This window comes from Brassica napus, chromosome C9 (assembly GCF_020379485.1).
Source record: "Brassica napus cultivar Da-Ae chromosome C9, Da-Ae, whole genome shotgun sequence".
NCBI classification, from domain to species: Eukaryota; Viridiplantae; Streptophyta; class Magnoliopsida; order Brassicales; family Brassicaceae; genus Brassica; species Brassica napus.
This window is the reverse complement of record NC_063452.1, coordinates 7,650,240-7,676,946: the sequence shown is the minus strand read 5'-3', so window position 1 is coordinate 7,676,946 and position 26,707 is coordinate 7,650,240. Positions and strand designations below refer to the sequence as shown.

Genomic DNA, 26,707 nt, shown 5'->3' with positions numbered 1-26,707 from the left:
TTGATTTTAATGATTGCTTAGATAATATTCAACCAAAGAGATTTGAAGATCACATTGAATATCAGCCATATGTGAAGCCACCACCTTTTGATATACGCATACTCACACCAGATCAAAGAGTGGAGTTACACCGGCTTCAGAGAACGAAAGAGTATTGGGGCAAGCCAATAAGACACCTAGCACAAATGGTCCGGATACACCTTATAAAGGAAAGAGCAGAGTTTGAAGGAAGAGATGTTTACCAGTATGAGTTTGATGTTGCTTGTGCCCTTGATGAGGTAATGTATTGGGTTCCACCACCCCAGCTGGAAGGTACAAGCATTTCCACTTTGGAACTTAAACTTGAGGAAATTTGCTTGCCTTGTGGTGAGGATAACGCCCCTGATCCTGATTCTCTTGTGCTCATAAATGAATGTCTTAATCTGATATGTGAAACTAGGAAACTAGATGAACTGAGAGTAGAAAAGCTTGCTAAAGATCACATTGAAGTTTGCTTTGTCAAGAACTATATTTGTGCTTCATTTGATCTTGAGTCCAACTTTTTGCTGCTTGAGAATTCTAGACCTCTTCTTGACCTTGCTGATTTAGGGGATGAACTTGATGTGGATAAGCTCTTGCTTGAGATAGAAAACCCCCATGTTGAAAATAATCATGAGGATGAGAACATTGTGTTTTATTTGATTGATAGAGATAGAGTTAACTACTTTTTTTAAACTTCATTTGAGCCTGTAGTTGACTTTGTGTTTCCATCAATTGCATTTGATTCTCATGGCCATTTGAACTTCAATGAGCATTTCATAATTCATGTTACATCTTTAGTAAAGCTCTTTGATGAAAAATCTGTCTATTTTCTATGGACAGTAGTGTGTTTCTTTGCACACTTGGTTTCTTGTTCTTCTAGGAGAAGGACCAAAGGTGCATTGGCTCAGCCTTTTGATACTTATGATTAGCAAGCACACAAAGTCAAGCTAGAGACTTAAAACAAGCTCACTTGGGAGGAAGTCACATGGTATCCTTTGTATATATTTTATATATCTTTTTCTTGCTTTAGTGTGTTTGAATAAGCTTAGGGACAAGTTTGGGGAAATTCTCAAAAATTTCAAAAGATCATGTCGAAAATTTCAAGGTGACAACAAGTCCTCCCTCCTCATTTCCCTTCTATCATGACAGCCAACTTCAAGTAAGTGCATTTCACCCTTGTAAATACTTAGTTCTTTCATCTTTTATTTCTCCTTTGATCTCTCTTTCAAGTTTACTCTCACACAAGAGACTGTGTGAAGTAAGTTTGGGGGAGAGTCTACTATCTCATATTGTGTTTTGTTTTGTCTACTTGTCATTGAGTCCTATGTATTCCATTGTGCATACCTATCAAAAAAAAAAAATTCGAAAACCACAAAAAAAAAACATTTAGTTGCATCATTTGCATATATAGGATTGAGTCTAAAAGCTTTTAGATTGCATTTGTGCATTGGGAGAAACCTTGTAAAGAGCACATGTCTAGAACTCAATTTGGCATCCTAGCTACACATATCAAGTAGCTTAAGCATCTCTTGAAAAAGCTTGTAAGCTTCGAGCCTTGAAAACTATTCTTGAAACATGTTGCTTGCTTGATGATTGACATTGTTTTTGAAACCAACTCCAAATGAACTAAGGTTTAATGAACTTAATCTCTCTTGCATATGGGCATTTGCATACTTGATCATGGATATTATACACATTTGGGTTATCTTTCTCTCATTGTAGCAATCTTTGTTAACCCAAATGGCACTCCATACCCATTAACCCTCACCATTCTTTGAAGCCAACATTAATTTGCTTGAGTGAGGCCTTTTATTGATAGCATGTCATGTGCAAAATCTTGAGAGTATTAGGAGCGACAATGGGTTGTTCTAATCTTTGGCTAGCATTATGACCTCATGTGAGCTAGCCTCTAGGATGGTTTTTGGGTTTGTAAGCTTGAATTTTTTGATCTTGGGAATGAGAGAGATTGAGCGAAAGAGATGAACCAAAAAGAGTGTTTAAGGTAAGAAACCCCTAGGGACAAAGAAAATTAGAAAGGAAAAGCTCTAAGGTATCAATAGAACCCCCTCCCAAATATAAAAAAAGGGAATCAAAGAAACAATAGTTGAGTGGGAGAAAAGAAAAACAAAAAGAGCTAAGTCTAAAAGTTTAAATTCAAAAAAAAAAAAAAAACAAGTCCCTAGTTAGTTAAATCAAAGGAAAGGAAGAAAAGAAGGGTAGAACTTAAAGCTACTTAAGAAAAGGGAAGAATGATGAGAACAAACATTGTATGCATGAATTGCTCCTTTTCTTAGATAAATTTTGCATAATGATCTTGCTCATATTCTTGAGTGTGAGCCACTATAAATGATGCAATTGAAACCCATTTTTCTTCACACTAGACCACTCTTTCTCACCAAACCAAATTATTGAGATCAAATATCCATTTGCAAGAATTCACCTTGTGTGTGTGTGTGAATGAATGTGAGAGTTGGCTAAGGAACTTGTTGGTTGGATGACAATGAGCCTTGTGTAGAGATAAAAGAGTCTTAATAGGCCTTGAGAAACTAGAGTGCACTAGAGAGTTGCTCATGCTATTTGCTATGTTTCTTTTAGGATGTTAGGTTGAAGGCTAGAAAGTGTCTCTTTCGGTTATGTGTTTCCATTTTCAATTCCCACCTCTTTAATTAATATAGAATGTTTACTTGAGGACAAGTAAAGAACAAGTTTGGGGGAGTTGATATCTTGCATATTTACATTGTTTTAATTATCATTTCTTGTGCATATTGGTCTTTTGGAATAGCATTGACGCATGATTAGGTTGCATTTCCATGCATTAGTCCTTATCAGGTGCTGGAGAGAGTTTCATGATGAACTTTGTGCCCCAAGGAGTGTTTTGATGCCAAAATAATGAAGATGAGTCGTTGAAGGCTCCTAGCGGCCAGGCGTAGCGGCAAAAGCTGGTCGCTACAGAAGATAGAGCTGAGGCGCCTAAGTATCGTAGCGGGAGTGTGTAGCGGGTTAGAGAGACCGCTAGAATTGAAGCGCCTTCTATAGCGGCCAGCCATAGCGACTTCGAGAGGTCGCTATGCGTTCAGGACTTCAAGCGCCTTCTACAGCGGCCAGCCATAGCGACTTTACGATGTCGCTATGCGTTCAAGACTTCGCAAAATTTCCCAAGTATCCTAGCGGCCACACGTAGCGGGCACGACAAGTCGCTATAGGCGTAGTGACCTCTGGTAGCGACCTTTTCTGGTCACTACGGAAAAAAACATTTGTTTTTCGGGTCAAACCCAGGCTTGTCGGGTTGACCCGGTTCGAGTTTTAGACATCTATAAACACCTTTAAGACCTAATCTGAGGGGAGAATCTCATTTTTCTCTCAAGAACATTGCCTCCTTTGTAAAAAGCTTGAATCTTTATATCATAATCTAAGGAAGTTCTTCATATTGTATCTTGTTTCTCCTTCTCATAAACATGATGAGCCTTGAATCCATCATGGGTTTGAGGCTTCTCATGGAGATTAGAGAGTAGACACTCCTTGGATTCATGGGTTAAGGTAGATTAGGGTGATTAAGTGTAGATTTAGGGTGTTTTATTGTAGATCCTTCTTATTTCTTACTTGTTGAGTGATCTTAATGCTATTTTAGAGTTGGCCTCTCTAAAATTGAGCTCTAGACATTTCATATCCGAAAGATGTTTGATGAAATGTCTGAACCAACTCTCCTAAGCTTTTAACACTCTTTACCAAAGAGATTTGTTGTTAAAAGTGTTAAAATGGCTAATAGACTTGATTTTAATGATTGCTTAGATAATATTCAACCAAAGAGATTTGATGCTTGAGTTATCTTAGTGAATGAACATCCATCTAGAGATAGAATTTGTTTAGGATTGTGTCTAAGCCTAAGGTTGATAGATTGATTGAATGTTGCCACCTTTAGATTGAACCTTGATCACTTTATATCAATTATCCTTACCATGGATCCATCCTTAGTATTTGATTGAATTCTTGCACTTATTTCTTGATTGGATTTGAGATCACCTTGTTTATATTTCTAGGATATTAGTTTGTTACAAATCATCTATCTTCTTGTTTGCTTAGATTAGGAAGGTTTGTGTATTCTTGGTGTTATAAGTCTCTAGTTCTCTGTGGATTTGATCCTAAAATGCTACAATGACATACCATTCAATTGTGGTATTGTTGGCACATTAGGCTAATTGGTGTGTGTCTAAACGCGTAATCAAATTTAAAAGAATTAAATATGAGTATTTAAAATACATATATGCACAAAATATACAATAATTTTACTTTCATTGTAAAAATTTGGTAAATACAAAATAAAGTTAGATATTGTGCATATGCATTAATTTTTTATGTCATTCATATAGAAAGATAGATAAAATATTTATAATAGTATACTATTAGTAAATATAAATATAACAATCAATATAGTTTAAAAAGAATAAGATTAACAAACAATATAAACATGTTTGTAAATAAACTTACACATATACATAAACAAAAAGAAGATATCTAAATATTATTTTTTTTTAAAGTATTATTTATAAAATTCTTAATAGGAAAAATTATAAAGCATATTTGAATAAAATTTCATATAAAATGCATATAAACCAATTATACTTCATTATCTGAAAATTAGTATAAAATGATACTAATTATTAATACAAACTCGTGCCTAGTGAGAGTTAAAAATCTAGTATACACATATGATTTATAACTACTTACTAATTATAGTATGCCAAATCATTATTTAAAAAATTTCAAAACTTCCAAAAAATATTTTTTTTTCCAAAGTAAAACAGAAATTCATACAAAATAAGTAAAATAACAAAAACAATATTAAAAGGAATAAACTTAAGATATATTAAAGTTTTGAAATTAACATAAATTAGAAAATACTTTTTTTTATAAATTATAGTTTAAAAGTATAATTTTAAATTTCACATAAAATAAAAGAATCTAACAAAACAAATATCATTTAAAATTAATAAACTTGATATATAATTTTTTAATAAATTAAATAAAAATATATATATTTACAAAAAATAATTGTTTTTAAAATATTTATGATATAAGCCATTGAATGTGTCAACGTACGCTTTTAAACCATTATAATTATTTACAACATTTCAAAACTTCCGAAATTATTTTGCCCAAAATAAAATAGAAATTCATTCAAAATAAGGCAAACTAAAAAAATTATTAAAAAGAAATGAAACTTCATATAGCTACTATTTTAACAATAACATAAGCAAATAATGTTTTTTTTAATACGATTTTTTTTTTGAAAAAGCAAATTTAGTTTTAAAATCCATATCCAATAATCTAATCTAACAAATTAAACAGATATCATTTCACATTAATCAACTTAACATACATATTCTAATTTTAGAACATTGACATAAAAATAGCAATTTTTATTTAAAAAATAATAAGATTTAAAAAAAATATAATGTTAAAAGTCCTTATGATATAAACTAAACTAACAAAAAAACCATTTAAAATTAACCAACTTGATATATACTATTTTTAGACAATTAACATAAAAATAACAAAACATTTTTTTTTAAATACAAAATTTTAATTTGAAAGCTATAAGAATTTAAATAACATATGATTAAAAAGATAAAGCTACATAAATATTTTTCACATAAAAGTTAAAATATTTATAAAATATACAAAATAAAATTTTAGTTTAATATTTAAAATGTTAAGATTTTAAAAATAGTTCCTACAAAATAAAATAAATTAAATATTATGTAGCTCATTAATAAAATTTTGATATTTTAAAATTTAAGAGATTAATAAAAAGTTATGTTCTAAAGTATGTTAAAAATACAAATATCATATTTATCAAAATATATTATTTATATAAAATGTGCTAAAATTATAAACAATAAAATATAAGTTTGTTCTTATTTAAATTAAATAACTATAGTTGGACCTTATCGCGTAGACTGTAAAGAAGCATTGCATATGCGTGGAGAATCCTAGAAGTTTGTCAAAAATGCGGGTGAGCTGAGACGGCTGTTGGTTGGTAAATCAACATGGAACGAGTGTCACTACTCATTCAATCCCGTCTCATCATTTTAAAGATATGGTAACCATGCACTGTCGTTCTCCAGTTTTATTACTTTTTTTTTTTTTTTTTGAAACACAACTTTCACCAGTTTTATTACTTAGAAATAGTGTTTTGGTAAGAATGGGTTTTGGCATTTCCACGCGCACGATCAGCCGTCCATTCATTGACTTAAACCAAATAAAATCTGGTTGGTTTTATTTCTCAGATTATAATTAGTCATCTATTCTATTAAAATAGCAGTGTGACTTATTGATAAAATTATGGTCCAACTATTATTTCTTTTATCATTATCATTATTTAGAATATTATTTATTATGTTTTATGTCATTAGACCTATATTTAAATTACCAATTGAAAAGACCTAAAAAGATGTAAAACAAAAAATATACCAAGGGCGGGTCAGAATCTAGTACATTAATAAAATAATTACTAGGTATACACGTTCAACAAGCGAGTTTCCTCTTCACACCTTTCATTTTCGCCCCTCTCAAAACATTCAAGTTACTTAATAAATTTAGCTAGTTTCGAACTCACATCACGTACCTTTTCAGTCTCTCCTAAATTATACATTAACTAACCATAATTTACTCAAATTTTGTATGAATGAACTTCATTTGAAGTACTAAGTGGCTCTTGGTGGTTCCTTTGAGAGAGGAGATCCCTACATCGAATCTACTTGGAGAGAAGAATATTTCCAAAATAAATAAACTAAAAGAGTGTCCAATCTCATATCGATTAGGGTCCCAATCAGAACATCATTGCAAATAAAAAAAAATCATATAAAGTAGTAGATTATTTAATTATATTATCTTTTAAAATATAAACGAATACTTGTTTTTAGTTCGTGCAAGAAGTTCTTTGTACAAGAAAATATCACTATCAAGTGTGTCTTGTGAAAATATCACTATAAAGTTTACACCCTAGTTCTATTTCTACTTGGGAAAGCGTTACTTTTTATCAGAGAGATGTATGGATTTTCGTTCCCGGAACTAATCGAATTAACCATAAATAATAAAGAGAAAGATACATGAATTACTGCTCTTAAATGAAATAATATTTCTTTAAAATGAAAAGAATTTCTGGAGCATGAATATCCGACCCAGCATCAGCTTTATTCGCATGAAGTTTTGATTTACATCGTCGAATGTATGCAGGCTCTACAATTTTTAGAGATAGTGTTTGCAAAGACTGTTATCCATAAGAAATAAATTTAATGATGTAAGCAATTCTTCCCCAACTTCACTACCTAGCGTATTCCAAAAGCCAAAAATTATGGCAAACAAAATTATATGAGGCGTTCGGAGTTCTCTGTGTATTATAAGGATTCTAATCCACTGATTTGGATTTTTGAGTCGATGCTAAGAACATAATAATATATTTTATTTTCAATTGTTGTTAAATAACTGTGAGTTTATTCTATTTCATCTTTAAAACCTTTATCACATGTTATTTTAGATAAACAAAAACTAAAAAGATGTTCAAGAAAGTACCTTAAAATAACGAAACCACGTCTCGAGATCCTCGTCGGACATGTATTGTAGATCGGAAATCCATGCTTAAGTATTCCAAACTCCATCTTCAGAATATTTTTGCTAATCCCATTGATAGACTTATCGAACCTACAAAAAATGAAGGTTTTTTTTTTTTTTTTTCACCTGGGGTATCCCAGACCCATGGAGAGGCTCAGATTAATCCCCAAGTAGAGGTGCAGCCCACGGATAGACCCTCTCTCCGGGTATTCAAATGGGTCCTAAAGCATAGGCTCATATCCGTGTTAGGTAACCAGGATAATTGTGACTTAGTTTCGCGCAGCAGGTGGATCGAACCTGAAACGTGTTGGCGTCTCTGTCCCGTCCCCTTACCACTCGACCACAAAAAATGAAGTTAGTTGATAGCAATGAATAACCTATGATAGAATGAAAAACTAACCATATAGTATTTGAGATCTTATGAGGAAGGAGTTGAGGTATATGTTCTCGGCCCAGTTGTTGAACCAACTATTCGACAGCCATAATTACTGGCACTTCCCGATCGGCTGAAGGAGAATAATGGTGATTCTATGAGGAAACCGAACTACAGAAAAGTTGGAGGTTCGTCGCACGTCCAGACCTACGAAAGAATATTTTTGCTAATAGTTAAAATAAGAATTCTTATAATATACAATAGTAAAATAATGGTAAAATTTTTTAATTTTTAAAAAAATGTTTTAAAATTTTATTTTTCTAAATATTTTACATTTTCTATTTTTTCTGAAACTTTTTTGGTAAAATATAAAAATCAGAAAACATTTTTCCTATATCACTAAATTATTTACGAACTTAATATTTTTTAATATATTCCATTATTTTAAAAAGCGTTTGTAAAAATATAAATAAAATGAAAAAATATTCAAAGTTTTAAAAAAAAAAAAAATTCAAACAGCAACAAAATAATTAAACATCCAAAAAAATAAAATTAATATTCAAATCATAATTCTAACATGTAAATTTCTAAAACTAACAATTCTACCACAAATCTTTTCTTTTCTTTTTGGAAAAAATTCTACCACAAATTTAACATATAAAATCCTACAACTAACAATTCTAAGTAATTTTTAACATTCCAGTCCCTAAAATCTATGAGTTCTAACAGCCTAACACAAAAACAATCAAACATATATGATATTGGAGAGTATAAGAGATTACTAACATGATTTTAGGGGAGAAGAGAAGTACTCGGTTGAGGATCTTCAAAGGAGAGAGGGAGAATTTAGAGATATTAGAGAGAGATAAAGCCGGAATGAAGAAACAGAATAAACACAAATTTAAATATATAAAAGTCACCGACAGACACAATTCATTGGTAAAGAAATTAATTCGCACTTCAGAAATTTTTTGGCGGTTGATTTTCCTGGGTAAAAAGATTACCGACAGATAACCAAAAATAGTGGATATTCATCGATAACCCATCAATTAAATTTTGATAAATTAATATAATTACGAGTTTGATCACTTTTTGAGGTAAGAATATGCCGAGTTTGTTGGAAATTTAACGTAAATTATCGACAAATAAGGAATATTCTATGCATGTCTCGTAATTGTCAGTCAACATATCGAATACCAAATTCATGGGGGAATCCATCAGTAGTTTCCGATGAATTTCTGACTAATACTTGGGGTTTCAAACCTAACACAAATATACCGACAATCCATTGATAATATATTTATGATTGTAAGAGATTTATAATCTTCAAAATGTTTTAAAAACAAGTATCAAAAACAAGCATGTCATAGCTAATAAACTCAAGGATCATGCTTCCAACACTTACATAATCATAAATCCAACCCAAAAATTTCTTCCGTAATAGTTGTTCAAGCTCCTCTTCTGTGGCGTTTCTGTACGTGAGCAAACATATTTGCAAACATATTTGAATGCTTCTCATATTCAAGAACTGATTAACAGTTGGTGAGCAAACATATTTGCAAATGAGTGTTCTTTTTCTTATAAGGTCTTTGGTTCTTTGATTTTCCACTAAGTCGTCCAATTTTTGTGAAAATTTTAAGACATAAACATAATACATTTCCCTTACACCTCCATCATCATGGTGAGCAGGTGTTCAACTTTTCGTCCTTCCTTTAGATAGAAAGTAGTATTCAGCCAAGTTTGAAGTTTCTTCATTGATGATATGTGCGACAATAAACCATTCTACCTTGCTTAAATTTTTGAATTTTTCTTGACATGGAATATATACCACTCGAAAGGATACATCCATATATACTTCACGGGAACAGCAAGTGCCTCTTTTCTCGAGAGATGAATAGGAAGATGTTCCATCACATCAAAATAATGGAGGAAATATCTTTTCCAGGTTGCAAATGAGCACATATATGTTATACTACAAATTTCGAATATCATATGCTGTTAGTGATCTCGTGCTTAAATCAGAGTAGAAAGCACTTGTCCCCGCATAAGAAAAAACAAATTTGATATATATATGTAAATCATAATCAATTTAAAAAAATTAATTCAATATGTTAATAGAAATGATATATGTAATTGCTTTATCAAAATTTTGTGGTAATAGTCCCGAAAAGCAAATGGAAGGAGCGTTGCATCATGCATGACAACCGTGGCTCTTCATTTGACACAGTTACGCAAGTAAGATGCATACTCGTCCGAAAATTTAACAATATTGTAATCCAATTGAAGAACTCATCATTCGCAACTGCATCCAATAAGTATATATAAACTTATCGTTTACCATGCAAATCAACCTAAAGCTTGGTACAAGAACAAATATCAACCAAATCCAATCTAAACTTCAAACCATCTTTCGTTTTGCCTTGGGCATTAAAAATATTGATCAGCATAATGTCGAAAAAAATCTTCTCAAAATACATGACATCTAAATTATGATGCAAATGATCTTTCAAATATGGCAAATCCCAGAAACTATTTTTTTATGTCAATTGTGAAGTTCTCTAACACCGTCTACTGGATACTGTATATTCTAACTTAAGGATAGTATCCAAGGATTATACTCAAAAATATGGTGTGGATAACACATACATTTGCTCCAATTGTCAAGCTTCACTTGGTAGAATTTTTCTATATATTGCTAAGTTATCTTGGAATATTTGGCAAATAGACGTCAAGATGCATTCCTTCATAGCAACCTGGAAAAGAGGTTTACATGGATTAAAGATCTCAAAAAAGCTATGTGCAGTATAAAGCAATCCTAAAAGGCTTGGTATATATTTTGTCATTACTAGATTTATGATCCAAATCCTACAACTCTAGCAGCACTAGACAGAATCACTTCAAAATATTTTGTGAACTGTATATGCATTTTTACATATGTAACTATATTTTAGGTATAATTTATGTAACATATAATAACGAGTGGAACTATTTAGAGTTTTTTCTTTTTTTGATTGAAGACTTGCTTAAACAATTGCTCAATACAACTATACACTGATTATAGATAAAACATGTGTATAGGTCCATGATTTTGGGATTGATACATCATTTTGATAGTTTCTCCTAACTATTTCTCTTTTCAATGCATTCATTATTATCTTCATCTGTATTTAATTATTATTAGTATCACAGGTACATTTGAATTCGGATGATCTCTTCCGACGGATGAATCTAGTTATATGATCTTCTTAATTCCTTTTCCCAAATTTTATTTTTAACACCATAGCAATACGGAAAACATGCTTAACCAATATAAATATTGGAGGGCGTATTGAGTTACCAATTACAAATATTTTTACTAAAGCTATAAAAATTTAAACAAGGAAAAAAGTTTCTTTAAGCTCAATAATTAGCTGTTCATATCTAAAGGTATCAAGACCTGGTTACAAAAATAGTTTATTCCAAAGGATTATAATGTTTGATTGGTTGACACATATTAATTATATCCATTACTTCTCATGATCCTATATATATAGAGGTCATCAATCTCCTGTCAATCATCCCAACAAACCGCATAACTAATCGGATTTTATTTTTAAGATTAATCGATTATTTTGATAAAGTCGTGTAGTACTTTACTTCTCAAACAATGGAAGCTATGGGAGAATGGAGCACCGGCTTAGGCGGAATGTATACAGACGAAGCTGACTTCATGAATCAGCTCCTTGCCTCTTATGATCAACCTTGTGGCGTTTCGTCCCCAGAGACAACCGCCCCAGCCGCAGCATACCACCCCCAGAACGCTCATTTGACTGGCGGGTTCTGCTTCTCTCAGGAGAGCAGTAGCTACAGCGCGGGGCATAGTGGCTACTACGCGGTGATGCCACCGCGAGAAGAAAACAACAATGGGATGGAGGATGTGACGATCAACACGAACTTGTATCTGGTGGGTGAGGAGATGTGTGAATGTGAAGTGGCGGAATACTCCGCTAAGAGCCTTTTGCCTTTGGAGACTGTCGAAGAGAATCAGGATGATAATAAGAGGTCACTGGAGACGGAGGATGATCAAAAATTGTTCAACGCATGCGAGAGTTCCAAGAAGAGGTCGCGTGCCATAACAACTGACGTAAGTTGCATATATATTTTATTTTTATTTTCTTAACATAGCTAGGTGGTAAAAACGGTGCTTGCATGTATAGATATAGTTATATATTTTCTGTGCTTATAACTAAATCAGAAGAACAAGAGAGCCAGCAAGACACGAAAAACTAAAAAAATCGTGGAGATGAGTGACGCTAATAACAATTGCGGTGGAGAAGTACAGACGGAGAAGGCTGGGGGAAAGAGAAACACCAAAGCACTCAAGATTCAGAAAACTTGTTATTCGGATGACGAAGCAAACGGTGGAGACACTTCCTCCTGCAAAGAAGGTGGCGAAGACTGTAAGGCTCTAAACCTCAATGGCAAGACTAGAGCTAGCCGCGGTGCTGCCACAGACCCTCAAAGCCTCTACGCAAGGGTAAGTTTTACATAAATTATAGACGGCTTCCATTTTTCCAAACGCATTAATGTATACAAAACATTTAAAGAAAAAGCTACTTATAGAAAAAAAAAATAACAAAGTTCCAATTTAGGATAAAAACTACGGTTTTTAATATATATATATATATATGAAAATATAATCACAAATGTAAAATCTTACAATAAAAAAGTTGGTTAGAATACTATATAATATATAGATTTATTTTAGCAAACGCACACTAAACATTAAAACTAACGTTTAAAAAATCAAAAATAACAAAGATAATCGAAATGAGCCTTTCTTATGTTATATAAGATCTGTTTGCATTATATAAAAGAAAATTTCGTACGTAAGGCTGAAAACTAAAACAAAACCCGATCTTATGACGGTGCAGAAAAGAAGAGAGAGGATAAACGAGAGGCTAAAGATTTTACAAAACCTCGTCCCTAATGGAACAAAGGTATTTCATGCAAATGATTTTAATCGAAATTATTACGTAACGACATCAATTTTTTGCTGATTTTATTTCTTCACTAAGACATGAATATGTGTTACGTATGTAACAGGTCGATATTAGCACGATGTTGGAGGAAGCAGTACAATACGTCAAATTTCTCCAGCTCCAAATTAAAGTACGTTTTAGGTTTCAATTATTAGATGAAGTCCACTATATAAACAATTAAACATTAGGCATTAATATATTCGACATATATATAATTCTGTAGACTTTTTGGAAAACCAAAAATGTTAGTTTAGAAAAAATAGTTTTATAATAAGTCGAAACCATATTGTGGTAAAAAACAATTATACTGTAAATAGTTGTTTATTGAAAGGTAGATAATTAATAGTCTTCATAATGAATAATGCTACAGTTGTTGAGCTCTGATGATTTGTGGATGTACGCGCCCATTGCCTACAACGGGATGGACATTGGCCTTGACATGAAACTCAACTCACTCATATGATTTACGAGATTTTCGGACATGTTTTTCTATTTACGAGTTCCACTATAAACTCTCCTACGATGTTAAATACGTGAGAAATGGGGAGTCGCATTTAACGTTTACTACTGTGTGCAAATCGAGATATATATGCCCAACATTTTTTTGTGGTATTTGAAATACTGGTGTCCTATACATCTTTTGATAATGATTTCGTTTTTTTTTTATTTGTTGGTTAATCGTTTCGTTTAAGTAATATATATTTCAATAGTAATATATATATATATATATATATATTAGGTACATAATTAAAAGAATTTTCCTTCAAAATTTAATTATTAATATGCATAAGAAAATATCTCATAAAATTCTCGTAGTTTTTCAAATAAAAACCGACTCTTATCTACTCTATTAAAATCTCCTAAAATGTATCTAACAATTTTTTATTGTTGAACTAATTCATTAGTAACTTAACAAATTAAATCAAATATATATCTAAATTATTACTATCTTGTATTTTTTATTTTCTTTTTGTTTCCCCTATTTCTTATTAAACTATTTAAAATATTTCATTTTTTGAATCTAGACAAAATCTTTTCTTCCTAAACAAAATTCTATGTCAAACAATATTAATCGTATAATGACATGAGGCCAAGAGTCTCAACTCAGATGAATGAGGAGCTGACAAAAGTGGTTTCCGAGATAGAGATCAAAGAAGCAATCTTTAAGATCAACCCAACTAAAGCGCCAGGCCCTGATGGGATGTCGGCTTTATTCTTTCAAAAATTTTGGCACGTAATCAAGGAGCAGTTTGTTAAGGAGGTTCAGTTATTTTTTGAGAAGGGTTCTCTGCCTAGAGAATGGAACTATACACATCTTTGTTTGATTCCAAAGACGTTGGAGCCAAAGACAATTTCTGACCTCAGACCTATTAGCCTCTGCTCTGTGATCTACAAAACAGTGTCAAAAATAATGGTGAAAAGATTGAAGCCATGGATGAAGGAGTTGATATCAAATACACAGTCTGCATTTGTAACTGAGCGGCAGATTTTTGATAACATCACCGTTGCTCATGAGATGATACATTCACTGGACAAGCTGGAGGATAATGCGGTGGATCAGATGGTCGTTAAAACAGACATGTCAAAGGCATATGATCGTGTGGAGTGGAGCTACCTTAGATCAATTTTATGTGCCTTGGGCTTTGATGTGCGCTGGATCAACTGGATTATGAAATGTGTTACTTCGGTAACATATTCGGTTCTCATAAACGATCAGGCGCATGGGATGATTTCTCCGCAAAGGGGTCTTAGGCAAGGGGATTCTTTATCTCCATTACTCTTCGTCCTCTGTACGGAAGGCCTATCTCATCTTCTAAGGAAAGCGGAAAGTGAAAGAAGAATTGAAGGAATTAAATTTGGAGGTTTTGGACCCTCAGTTAATCACATGTTATTTGCCGATGACTGTTTGTTTGCTTGTAAGGCTGATGATGCACAAAGCTCAGAACTACGGAGAGTACTCACAAGATATGAAGGACTGACTGGCCAAGTCATCAACCCTGAGAAGTCATCTATCATCTTTGGCAAAGGTGTTCTGGAGGACAATAAGATTAGGGTCAAGCATCGGTTAGGAATTGAAGCTGAAGGAGGTGGAGGTAAATATTTGGGTCTACCGGAAGTGTTAAAGGGCTCCAAAATCAAAACATTTTCCTATTTGAAGGAATTTATGTCAAAGAAGGTTTCGGGGTGGCATGCCAGAACACTATCACAAGGTGGGAAAGAGGTTCTGCTTAAGGCAGTTGGAACAGCTCTACCAGTGCACGCTATGTCGGTTTATAAAATTCCGAAGATGGTCATCTCCAGCCTACATAGTGTTATGGCGAGCTTCTGGTGGAGTAATGTTGAATATAAAAGGAAAATCCATTGGATGAGTTGGGATAAGCTATGCCTACCAAAAGAAATAGGGGGGATGGGATTTAAGGATTTGGAATGCTTCAATCAAGCGCTGCTAGCTAGACAAGGTTGGAGAATTATTCAATTTGAAGATAGTCTACTGGCCCAAGTTTTAAAAGGGAAATATTTCGAGAATGACTCTTTCATCAAGGCGCAAATGGGGAGTAAACCATCATATGCTTGGAGGAGCCTGATGTATGGGAGAGAATTGCTGAAAAAAGGCTTAAAACACTTGATAGGTGATGGAAGGAGCGTTAAGGTATGGTCTGAACCGTGGATAGAAGATGAAGGAGGTCTTTGTAGAGCTCCTGCGCGAAAACAGATAAGCTTTGATGTTAACCTTGGTGTGTCAGAGTTGATTGACTACCAAAAAAGAAGATGGAACCATGAGAGATTAGGGGAGCTCTTTATTTCTGGAGACGTCAACATTCTGATGCTAAATCAACCTGCAATTTCGGAAAAAGACTCTTGGGTTTGGAGATTCAATAAAAGTGGAGCCTATTCGGTGTGTTCTGGATATGAGGTGGCTTTCTCTAACCTTCATCAGGAACTGATCAAAATTCAAACTGAGCTCCCTTCTATAAATCCTCTGAAGGCTAAGGTTTGGAGTCTCCAGGCGCCATCAAAAATTAAGATATTTATATGGAAGGCACTCTCTGGCTCCTTATCAGTGTTGGATAATCTTAGAAGTAGAGGAATGAAATGTGATTTGGTATGTCAAACATGTGGGAATGAAGGGGAATCTATTAATCACGTGCTTTTCTCTTGCACTTTAGCAAGACAAGTGTGGGCAGTGTCTGAATTCCCGACACCACAAGGAGGTTTCCATGAGGATTCTGTTTACCAGAATATGAGCTACCTTATCACAGCATGGTCAGATTACAGAGAGCAGTGTGAGATTACAAAAATTTTCCCTTGGACGTTGTGGTATCTATGGAAAAATAGAAATTCTTTGCTGTTTGAAGGATTTCTCTTTGATGGACACCAAACGTATCAAAAAGCGTATGAGGAAGCCAATCTATGGCTTCTAGCGCAAAACATGGAGGTGGGTGATACAAATGGAAATGATACCCATCCCGGAGAGCATGGGGATAGGTGGAAACCTCAGGAAGAAGGAGAACTTAAATGCAACATTGGTATGAGGTGGAAAGCAAAGGAAAGGATTGCAGGGGCCGTATGGGTTCTAAGAAATGCGAGCGGAGAAGTCCTGCTTCACAGTCGTCGGTCTTTTGGAGCAGTGGGATCAAAGGATGAGGCATACTTCTTAAGCTTAGCTTGGGCGATTGAAAGTATGTTCTCTCACAAGTGTTGGAAAGTCTACTTTGTTCTTGAAGGGGGAAATTTGGTAAATGCTATCAATAGGCCAAAAGCTTGGCCCTCCTTCATATTTAAAGTGATTGAAATCAAAAGGTTACTTAGGGAGTTTTTGAGCTGGAGAATTGATCGTGAGTCTTATGAAGCAAACAGGGGTGCTAGACTTATAGCTGATAGTGCAGTTCACAGCAGTAGATTCCAGTCTTATGTTGGTAGGGGTTTTCCTAGATGGCTGTCTCATGTTTTTGATAATGCCCGTGTTCCTTAGAGTCTGTTCTATAGACTGCAGGATTATGTGTGTAGCTTTTGTATGTTATCTTACGTTTCAATAAAATCCTTCAGATGGCAAAAAAAAAAAGATAAAATTTTGTGATCAAATAGTTATTAGATCACAAAGTCTATTCATAAAAAAATCTATATCTAATTTGTGGGTCCAAATTATGTAGCTTTAATTTATGTAAATATTTTAAATAAGTCTACACTATTAATAATATATCATATTTTTATTTTATGAATTTTTTTGCACTTTCATATGTATATGTTATTATGTAATAACAAATTGTAGACATAATAATCAAATATAAACAAACTTAATATAATTTCATTACATATAAATATGTTTCAACTAACAAATTTTCAAACAAAGTAGTATCCACAACACTATTGTTACTTAACATGAACAAATAATGTTTTATAATAAGACTTATATAAAATAAAAGATTATGTTTCTTAAACAAATAATATTTCAATTAATGAATCCAGTTTTGCCACATATAAAAATATTTACAAATAAAAATTTGAAAATGAACTATTTGTAAAAATTGTAAACAAAATGATATATACCTAAATATATGTATAATTAAATATATATATATATATATGCGCATTGTGCTGTTCAACTCTACAGTATCTTACTTATTCTCTAATCTTTTTGTGTTTAAGATATTTTCTCTAGAAATCTACAGTAAAGTTATCTTTGACTGACCAAACATTTCAGAAACATTATATTCCTTATTATCCAATCAACTATAATTAAAACAGCATTTAGAAGATGCAAATACTCATAAAATGATCTTTAATCAATACTTTTATACAGAGATTGTGATAAATCATTTTCATTTAAATTATATAAAATAATAAAATAATTTTATATAATTAATTTATTATATTTTATAATATTAAAATTATGTTTATCAAGAATTAAGTTTATACTCTTAAAACTGAAATCTCCAAAAATAATTAAAATTATTAGAATAATATTTAACTTTAAAAAATAATTTAATATATATATATATATAATTAAATATCATACATTATTTTGAATAACAAAGATATACAAATTTATATATATATATATATATATCATCTATTTTATTTTTTTGTGTTAAATTTAATACAATTTCTACAACATACTGCTTTTAAAACATATCGTTATTGTTTTTTCGTAAGTCTCTCTTTAAAACTTAATATCCGTTTCATCCTCTCTCGAAAAGATGTGAAAGTTGCCATAACATCTATCTCAAGTTGTTTTACAGATTCGATTTTCAACATTATTTATCATAAACGTCTTAACTTAACCATTCTTTTTACTAATAGCCAATTAATTAAATTGATCAAATCATAAAACTGAATAATATGATATCCTCTCTGTTTCATAAAATAAATTGTTTTAGAAGAGTTTTTTGTTTCAAAATATAAGTTGCTTTTATATTTTAATGCAATTTTGTATTTTTTAATATTATGTGACCAATTAGATAATGTAGTATTTTTATTTTTGGTTGAATTATATCTAATATATACATATTAAATGATACTTTTTGAAGTGTAACAGTTTTATTAATTGACGTGTTTTTAAGTTAAAATTACTTACATTGTGAAATATAGGGAGTAAAAGGTTTAACAAAGTTAAAAGAAAAAAGAAACCTTCCACAATCTCAAATAATGATCCATCCAAATATTCTCAAATACTCAAGAGGATGAGTAACAAAAAAATCACTTAGTGAGGTTTTTCTAAACACAAAATTTAATAGTGCCTTGGTTATGCCTTGTCCCAATCTCCTTAAAGGTGGATGAATGATATGTTGACGGTCAGTTTCAAAAAAAAATAAGAAAAGATAATGATATGTTGCCGTTTGAATGTAGCTCTTGTTTGGTCTGATAAAACTTTTCACAAGGTTATGAATTAGCTAGTGTTGCTTAGATGATAAAACTAACGAGTGTAATCTCGTCTAAATTGGCTTGATTGACAAGTCTGTAAATTTTCCCTACCCGATGACCGTGTCTTTCTCAAAGATGAACAAATGTAACAACAGAATTCAAGAGAATTCTATAAAATACAACTTTATCAATGAAGGCTTAGGTAAAAACTGAACTAGTACATAGGTTTATATAGTAAAAAAAAAACCTACAATATGTATTCTATATTTTCGGTTATTTAATATTTTGAAAATCGGACCGGACCAGCAGATCGAACCGGTCCGACCGTGATTCGTTGAAGAAGCAGAGTCCGGTTCGGTATAAAACCCGGATTTGAGAAAAACCGGTAAAATCGGCTAAAACCGGTGATCCGGGTCAACTTCAAAATCCGGTTCTAAAAATCAACATATAATTAATAAGTTTTAATTATTATTAAATTTAATGTTTCATAATCAATATTTGACTATCAATATATGATTGGTTTTCTATTTAATTCTATCTTCTTAAGAAAGAATGTAAAACAAAATTGTTTTTTTTTACTCTCATATACTATTGTAATTTTGTTATATTCATAAAATTTGGAATTTTAGTTGTAATAGTAAAGAAATGTAGTAATTTGAATTGTCAATCATTTGGTTTTTTTTTTATCAATTTCAATTTACATATTCACTTTTTACTCTATATATAGCTAAATATATGCTTATTATTTATTTTCTAGCTAATAGAAGAGAACCAAAAACATATGATATCATATATAGAACTATTTTTAGGTGCATATAGTGTGATATATGATTATATATATTTAATTTTTTTTAATAGAAAACCTGGTTCGACCGGTTGAACCGGTCCAACCAGTCAACCAGTAGTTGTACCGGTATCCGGTCCGGTTTTTAAAACATTGATGAAAATCAAAACCGAATTCCGTTAGATCGACTTCCCCACAGGACACGCTTAATCAGGAAATAAAGCCGGATCTTGGTACAATTCAGTGAAACAGTGAGGTTTTGGCCCCGATTTTTTAAAATAAATATTTACTGTCTTTAAAATTTCAGATTGGGAAGATATTATCACACTTCTGCTGAGCCACCATCAAGATCAAGTCCGACTGTTCCTCATGAGATACACATTTCAAACAGCACACACAGGGGCATACCCATGTAGAAGCTATAGGGGTCACTTGACACCACAAATATGTTAAAAACAAAATTTGTAAGCTACGTTCAATAGTTGAAGGCAGTGTATTTGGTTGAAATATGTATCATTCAACCACAGAAGCCGGGTTCAAATCCCGAGAAGACCTTTTTATTTTATTGACCCCTCAAATAATATTTCATGGGTTCGCCGCTGGCCACACACATAATATAGAGAGAATGGAATCGTAGAACGCATGGAGAAACCAATTACCAGCAACACAGCTCATTAAAACCATTGACAAAACAGTAAGGAATAGGCTCTCCACCATTCGAAGGCAAGGTGATCGGAAATACGATGAAGGCTTGAGCATTTGGTTTGGTTCTAGAGGATTAAAAAAAAAAAAGCTTAATAGATTTTTCTTTAAATTTATGTTACCCACAGCATAAACTCAAAAGTAGCATTTGATAATTTTTTATGAATACAATTTAACATTCATTCAAAAAAAAAATCAAATTGAATCCTGTTAAGAAGTGTATATAAAAAGAATCGACGCCAATTCAAAAAAATGAAACAATATGTGACTCATCAACCGAACCGGTGATAAAAAAATTTCATTTGTTGTCTTCTAAATATCAAATGTAAAGTGGGTAACTATTTGAATAACTTTGAACAAGTTATGTTGGAATCAAGATGTAAAGAGACTTCCGAGTCCCTTTGAAGTATAAAATCTTATCATTTTTGTGAGTGATGATACAGATAAATGATCAACATCCTTCCTGATGGAGAGGGGATTACACACCCCTCAGCAAGGGCCATCAAATACTGAGTTCGGCTTAACTCGAATGGACAAATCAAGAATAAATCAGCATTGAAAAGCCCGGCCCGCTATAATTCGGCCCAGCCAAATTAGGTCTGCACGAATTAGGGGTTTCGGAAAGGCCAATATTAGAAGAGAATGGGGAAAGGGAAGAAGGGCATTCAGAAACCAGATAAACAAAAGTTGCAAGAATTAAGGTTTATCATATTTATTTATTCTCGCTAGAACCTCGAACTCTCATCTAATCTTTCATCTGATTGATCAATAAAAGTCTATGGAACAAACCAACCTTTGCGTTCGCATAGCTCCTAGCTTATCGCCGAACACAGATTCTCAACACTTCCCACTATGATCCATTCAAACATGAGATGCTTCGAAGAAGGCATTCATCGCCAAATCTTCGTTTCATGAATAACTAGGAAACGAGTTGCTATATGAAGCTTCAGAGTGTCTGAAAGACAACATTCGTTATTTCCCTTACTTGGGTTTACACAAGAAATCATTATTTTCCGCCGCGAGACTGAGACATGTTTTCAATGACACTAGAGAGAGATGAGCCATCAAATTTTAGAAAACTATATTGGAGCCATAATAATAACAATGTTATAAGATAAGCATTGAAATGATCATCCACTTCTTTACCAACTCAAGCACTATGATCATCTACTCATCAAGCACTATGATCACCCACTCATTTACCAAATTAAGCACCATCTTTGTTATTTTATGTATTGTTGTTCACTATAAATACCATCACTCATCTCACTCTTTTGCACACCATAAACAAGAACAAGAGTTTATAATCAAAAACCATTACATCTTCTTCTTCTTCCTTATAATAAACTCTCTCTCTTATATTAGTGTTATTTGCTTCCTACGGGTATTAAATTCTACTCTTATTTAAATTTCTAGATACTATAAATTATAAGTTATTTCATAACACGTTATCAGCACGATCACTCTGCGATTCGGTAAAATTTATTTGTATCATTTATACCCTGTTATAATGGTCGGTATACCGCCTCTACTATTATTTATATCATGTTATAATGGCCGGAATACCGCCTATATTATTTACTAGTAATTTAATTTATTTATTGGTCGGCCGAGCCGCCTTATATCCTGTTTATTATTTATTGGTCGGCCGAGCCGCCTTATATCCTGTTTATTATTTATTGGTCGGCCGAGCCGCCTTATATCCTGTTTATTATTTATTGGTCGGCCGAGCCGCCTTATATCCTGTTTATTATTTATTGGTCGGCTGAGCCGCCTTATATTCTGTTTATTATTAATTGGTCGGCCGAGCCGCCGTATAATTTATTTGATATTATGCATTGATCGGCTGAGCCGTCGCATGATTTATTGTCATATAACATAAATATTTCATTGTCATAATTTTTCACTTTTATGAAATTTTATAGATTTGATTGACCGTTTAATACGATATTTTCGGACTAATTTTTGGTGCACTCGATTTAACCCCAACGGTCACAAAGAATTTTTTTCAAAAATTTCCCCTTTCTCCAACGGTCATGAACAGTAATTTTCATCTATAAATACAACTCATTTTCACTTCATTTCATCATCCAAAAAATTTCATCTTCTCTCAAAAATTTCAAAATCGCTCTCCTCCGATTTTTCAAGAAAGATGATTCGCGCACTTTTGTTTTTATGTGCCATTTTTATTTGTGTTTCTATTTATGGTTTATTCGATGGAGAATTTACTCCGAGTGAATTTAAGATGATTATCGGTTTAATTTTCTTTACATCGCTTCTCCTTGTAATTGCTTGTATGATTAATGTAAACGGTTTTTAAATTATGAAGTTCATAATAAATGGTTCATTTTAAAATTGCGAAATTCTAAATATATATATATATATATAGTCATTTTAGACGATGATATATATATATATATATCAACGCTTGTCTATATGTAAGAATAATAGTTACTTGATGAATTAAATTTTGCTTATTATACTTTAATATGCTTCATGGTTTAATGGTATTAAGGAAACATACTTTATGATTCATGGTCTAACATCATAAAAGAAATTATTTGTAATCGGTTAGTTTTGTGGTCGATTAGTCTTTGGTCTAATATCATAAAAGAATTTGGATTATATGTTGATATTTACTAATGTAATGGCCATGTTTATATGAGCAAAATTTAAAGTTTTCAGGATTGTGTATTCTCTCGGAAAGATATGTACAAGTTATCAGCCAATTCAGAAACGTGAACAGCTGAAACTTTCATCGCCGATATACTTCTGTTTATAAGATAAGTATTTTTATGCTTTATATACAAGTTTAACAAACTTGATTAGATAAATCAATTTGCATGAAGTTGGCAGTGATATAAATTTGTTCATTAAAATGATTGATAGGTTAAACTTTGTTAAAAAGCATGAGAGTAATAATATAGTCTATATAATAATTACTATGAAAGTTTTATTTATTTTCTGATATAATAAGACACCTTTGTTAATACATATTTATATATATTTGAAATATTTTGATTTTATTACCATTTATATTGAGGATTTTAAGTTTAAAGCTTGACTCTAAAAGATCCATAAGTTTTGGAAGATAATATATATAAAAAAGGTATTATCACCTGAAGTGATTACCTAAAGCTCATTTTGTATTTTGCATTTAAAGATTACAAGACCTGAAGTCGGTAAATAAAGCCAACTATGTTGGATGTTAAGTTTAAAAGTAAAATTTCTTCAAGAAATTGTTTTATGATGCATATATATTGAAAAATATCTATTGATAAATCACGTCTAGTTGATTATGATTCATTCTCCTGAAGAGAATATGACATTTAAAAAACTCATAAATAGTGGTTTTAGACGTGAGCATAAATGAGGTCAAGGTCCAAAGAGTTTCTTTATAGAACTCATACTCTCACTTAAAGTTGAGAAAATAAACATGGTAATAAAGAAAATAAATTATGAATTCATCTGAAGATGAAAGAAAATTTATTGTGTGTACAATACAAAGTAGTAAAAACTTATAGAATGCTTAAAAAGAGGATATATATGATGCTCCAGAAGTATACATAATATTACTGCACATAAAAATTTAATTTAAAGTTCTTAAGAATGCAATTTAAAGTTCTTAAGGTATTGTATTTTTATAAGTATCAAAAGTTAAAAGGATCTACGAAAAATACATAACCCATGTAGGATATGTTGTTGATTAAGAAAATGAGATACATTCGAGATTGATAAACCTGTAGTATTATAATCTCGAGGGGAAGAGTTAAAGAATCTCACTTTTTATGATAAGTCAAACATCCAGAAGATTATGTTTACACTAAAACTAAGATTGATGAATTTTTCTCAAAGTAAATCAGTAAGATTTTGAGACACTTATGTTGAGACAATAAGCAAACGAAATGATATATACATTTCAATCAGAAATAATTCTCAAAGCAGTATAAGTATTTTAGAGAAAATATCTACAGCCTCTTATATATTGTACTACACAAAGATTAGTATAATGAAGATAAATGTATAGTAAACTAGAAGTTTACATTTGGCATGAATCAGTTAGACCATTTTGGTTCATTAATAATGCGAATATATAGGTCATATGCATAGTCATATAAGAACCCAAAGATTCTTCCGAATGATTTGACATATGTTGCTTACCCATAAGATAAAAGGGTAATATGGTTTTCACCAGCCAAAATAAGATATTGGCATAAATAACGAAGATGTTAGTGGACTGATCACCCACTATGCATTTTTATAATATTGGTGAATTCGCTTCTTAAAGTCTTTAACGACTATAGCACATTCACTGAGATAAGTGCTAAACATTTTGAGCAACACTGGTTCGCATCAAGCCAATAAATATTCACTAGTTCTCCCTATCATTGGTATAGGATCAGAAACCAATCATTTTCATCTAAGAATGTTGGATGTTGCTCCGCCACAGAGCTTCAAATAAAGATGTGTTTTCAAATGAGGTTGGAAATATATGTTGGATATAAATCTCTATTGACACATAAGAATCCAGAGCCATCCCCGAAAAATATAAGTAAGGCTATACATGAATTCTAAAAGTGAGTTAGTAACATAAGGGGGAGAAAATAAACAGCTGGAAAAGAAAATAAGTTGAAATGAATTATCATTGATCCTCGGGCTAAACACAATGTGAAATAGAAGTCCAAAAGATAATTCATTTCAAAACTTACTAAAGCAGTTGCCAGACACAACCCATATAAATATAGTGATCAAGTCACATATATCAGCTGTAAATGCTCCAATAAAAATAAATGTTCTACAAGAACAATATCAAACTGCTAGTCACGCCTGCAGTGTGGTAGACAGATTGGTTCCCAAGATAAATCCTCGTAAATGAAAAGGAGCATATATTGATAATGGTCAAAACGAGGCAATATAGTTTTGTATGATCTCCAGAAGAGAAATTAAACATGACTGACGAAAATTCAGGTACCTGAGACAAATGAAGAGATCTCAATAAGTTATGTCATGTATGAAACAAAATGGAACCGATAAGAAAATTGACGTCGATGATATTATACATGCAAAGTAGCAGTTGATATAATAAATGAGAAAGAGGATCATGAAAGAAAGTCTATTGAAAAGTGTACACAAAGAAATGATTGGCCAAATCAGAAAGATGCAATAGACAAAGATATAAACTTCTTGTGAAATAGAGAAGTATTTGGACCAGTAGTCCATACACTAAAAGGTGTAAAACAAGTGAGATGTATATGAACCGTTGCACACAAGGAATGATCAATATGAAATTGATTGTGAAGAGACATAATTTCGTATGGTAGATGCAACTAGTTTCAAGTTCCTTATAGTCTGGTAATAAAGGAAGAACTTGAATAAAACAATCCACTTGAAAAATGTTAATCCCTGAAAGTATAATCCATGAAGGATTGATGATATCAAAATCATGTTCCCGGGAACTCTGTATATTCGATCGAATTGAAACAAACTATTTTATGGGATATATGAAATATTATAAGGTTAACAAATGTATCCATTTGTATTTATCAAGAGATTATAAATCAATAGAATCATGATTTGAATATAATCAAAACTCCTGAAGAGTTATAGAAAAATTATATTTTGGAAGAAAACTCTTGACAATACTATATTGTTTTTATGTATTCTAAACTGGAGATCTAAAACTGAGATGTTATCATAAAGATCCTTAAAGTATTTTATTTAAGACGCTCGTATATGTTTGGTCCTGAAATACCATACGTAAGAGTATTATTTAAGAAAATTATTAATCTTTTTCATTACTGAAAGATGTAATTTCATATGAAAAGAAATAAAATCATAATAGTAACTTCCATAGTTACAAATGAATAATTCGTATGTACGAGACGAATTTCTATACGATTATATGTAAGAAATTTGGTTTGAAATCCAAATAGACCAATAAACTATTGTCTAAGTCAAAAGAGAATTATGGACAATAAGTCTAAAGGCCCTAGATATCATAATAGAAATGAATAGAGTTTATTTTCTTAAGCTTAATTCTCTTAAGAGAGTTGATTGGAATGCATATCCTGAAGATATTGTTTCCAGAAAAAGAAATATGATAGTAAGTGTGGTTGTACTCTTTTTCCTTATCATGTTTTTTTTTATCCCATTGGGTTTTTCCATGACAAGGTTTTAACGAGGCAACAAAAAACATACAAAAGATAGACACTCAAAGAGAATGTTACAATTTGAGAGATGAAAATCTATCATTGTTCTAAAGGTTCTATGACTACTCATTCGAGGGGGAGCTTACGTAGTTGTACTCTTTTTACTTTTACAACGATTTTTCCC

General features: G+C 31.9%; 2 protein-coding genes and 1 long non-coding RNA gene across 4 annotated transcripts; 2 read left to right on the top strand and 1 right to left on the bottom strand.

Moving 5' to 3' along the window:
- Nucleotides 1–6,872: 6,872 nt before the first annotated feature.
- LOC111209915 lies at nucleotides 6,873–8,884 on the bottom strand. The gene is made up of 3 exons (XR_002661312.2): nucleotides 8,792–8,884; nucleotides 8,033–8,212; nucleotides 6,873–7,960 (listed from the first exon to the last, which is right to left on the bottom strand). It is a non-coding gene; the product is annotated as an uncharacterized LOC111209915 (long non-coding RNA).
- Nucleotides 8,885–10,505: 1,621 nt separating this feature from the next.
- On the top strand, nucleotides 10,506–13,530 carry LOC106410027 (transcription factor bHLH84-like). Of its 2 annotated transcripts, none has more exons than XM_013850541.3 (5): nucleotides 10,506–12,128; nucleotides 12,240–12,521; nucleotides 12,919–12,984; nucleotides 13,091–13,156; nucleotides 13,397–13,530. In XM_013850541.3, exons 1-5 carry the CDS (start codon nucleotides 11,652–11,654, stop codon nucleotides 13,487–13,489), a joined length of 984 nt encoding a protein of 327 aa, XP_013705995.1. In that variant the 5' UTR covers nucleotides 10,506–11,651; the 3' UTR covers nucleotides 13,490–13,530. The 2 variants fall into 2 exon arrangements, with proteins under 2 accessions (XP_013705995.1, XP_013705994.1); XM_013850540.3 differs by having other exon boundaries at nucleotides 12,862–12,984.
- A 580-nt stretch (nucleotides 13,531–14,110) lies between these two features.
- On the top strand, nucleotides 14,111–16,999 carry LOC106408899. Its single transcript, XM_013849586.1, has one exon. The coding sequence runs from the start codon at nucleotides 14,111–14,113 to the stop codon at nucleotides 16,997–16,999; it is 2,889 nt and encodes a 962-aa protein (XP_013705040.1).
- Nucleotides 17,000–26,707: the final 9,708 nt, after the last annotated feature.

Excerpts from the sequence above, each read along its gene's own strand:
- LOC106410027 (XM_013850540.3), top strand. The coding sequence starts at position 11,652 with ATGGAAGCTATGGGAGAATGGAGCACCGGCTTAGGCGGAATGTATACA. Across the intron at positions 12,522-12,861 it reads CTCAAAGCCTCTACGCAAGG|AAAATTTCGTACGTAAGGCT; the intron begins GTAAGTTTTACA and ends ATTATATAAAAG. Across the intron at positions 12,985-13,090 it reads TCGTCCCTAATGGAACAAAG|GTCGATATTAGCACGATGTT; the intron begins GTATTTCATGCA and ends CGTATGTAACAG.
- LOC106408899 (XM_013849586.1), top strand. The coding sequence starts at position 14,111 with ATGAGGCCAAGAGTCTCAACTCAGATGAATGAGGAGCTGACAAAAGTG.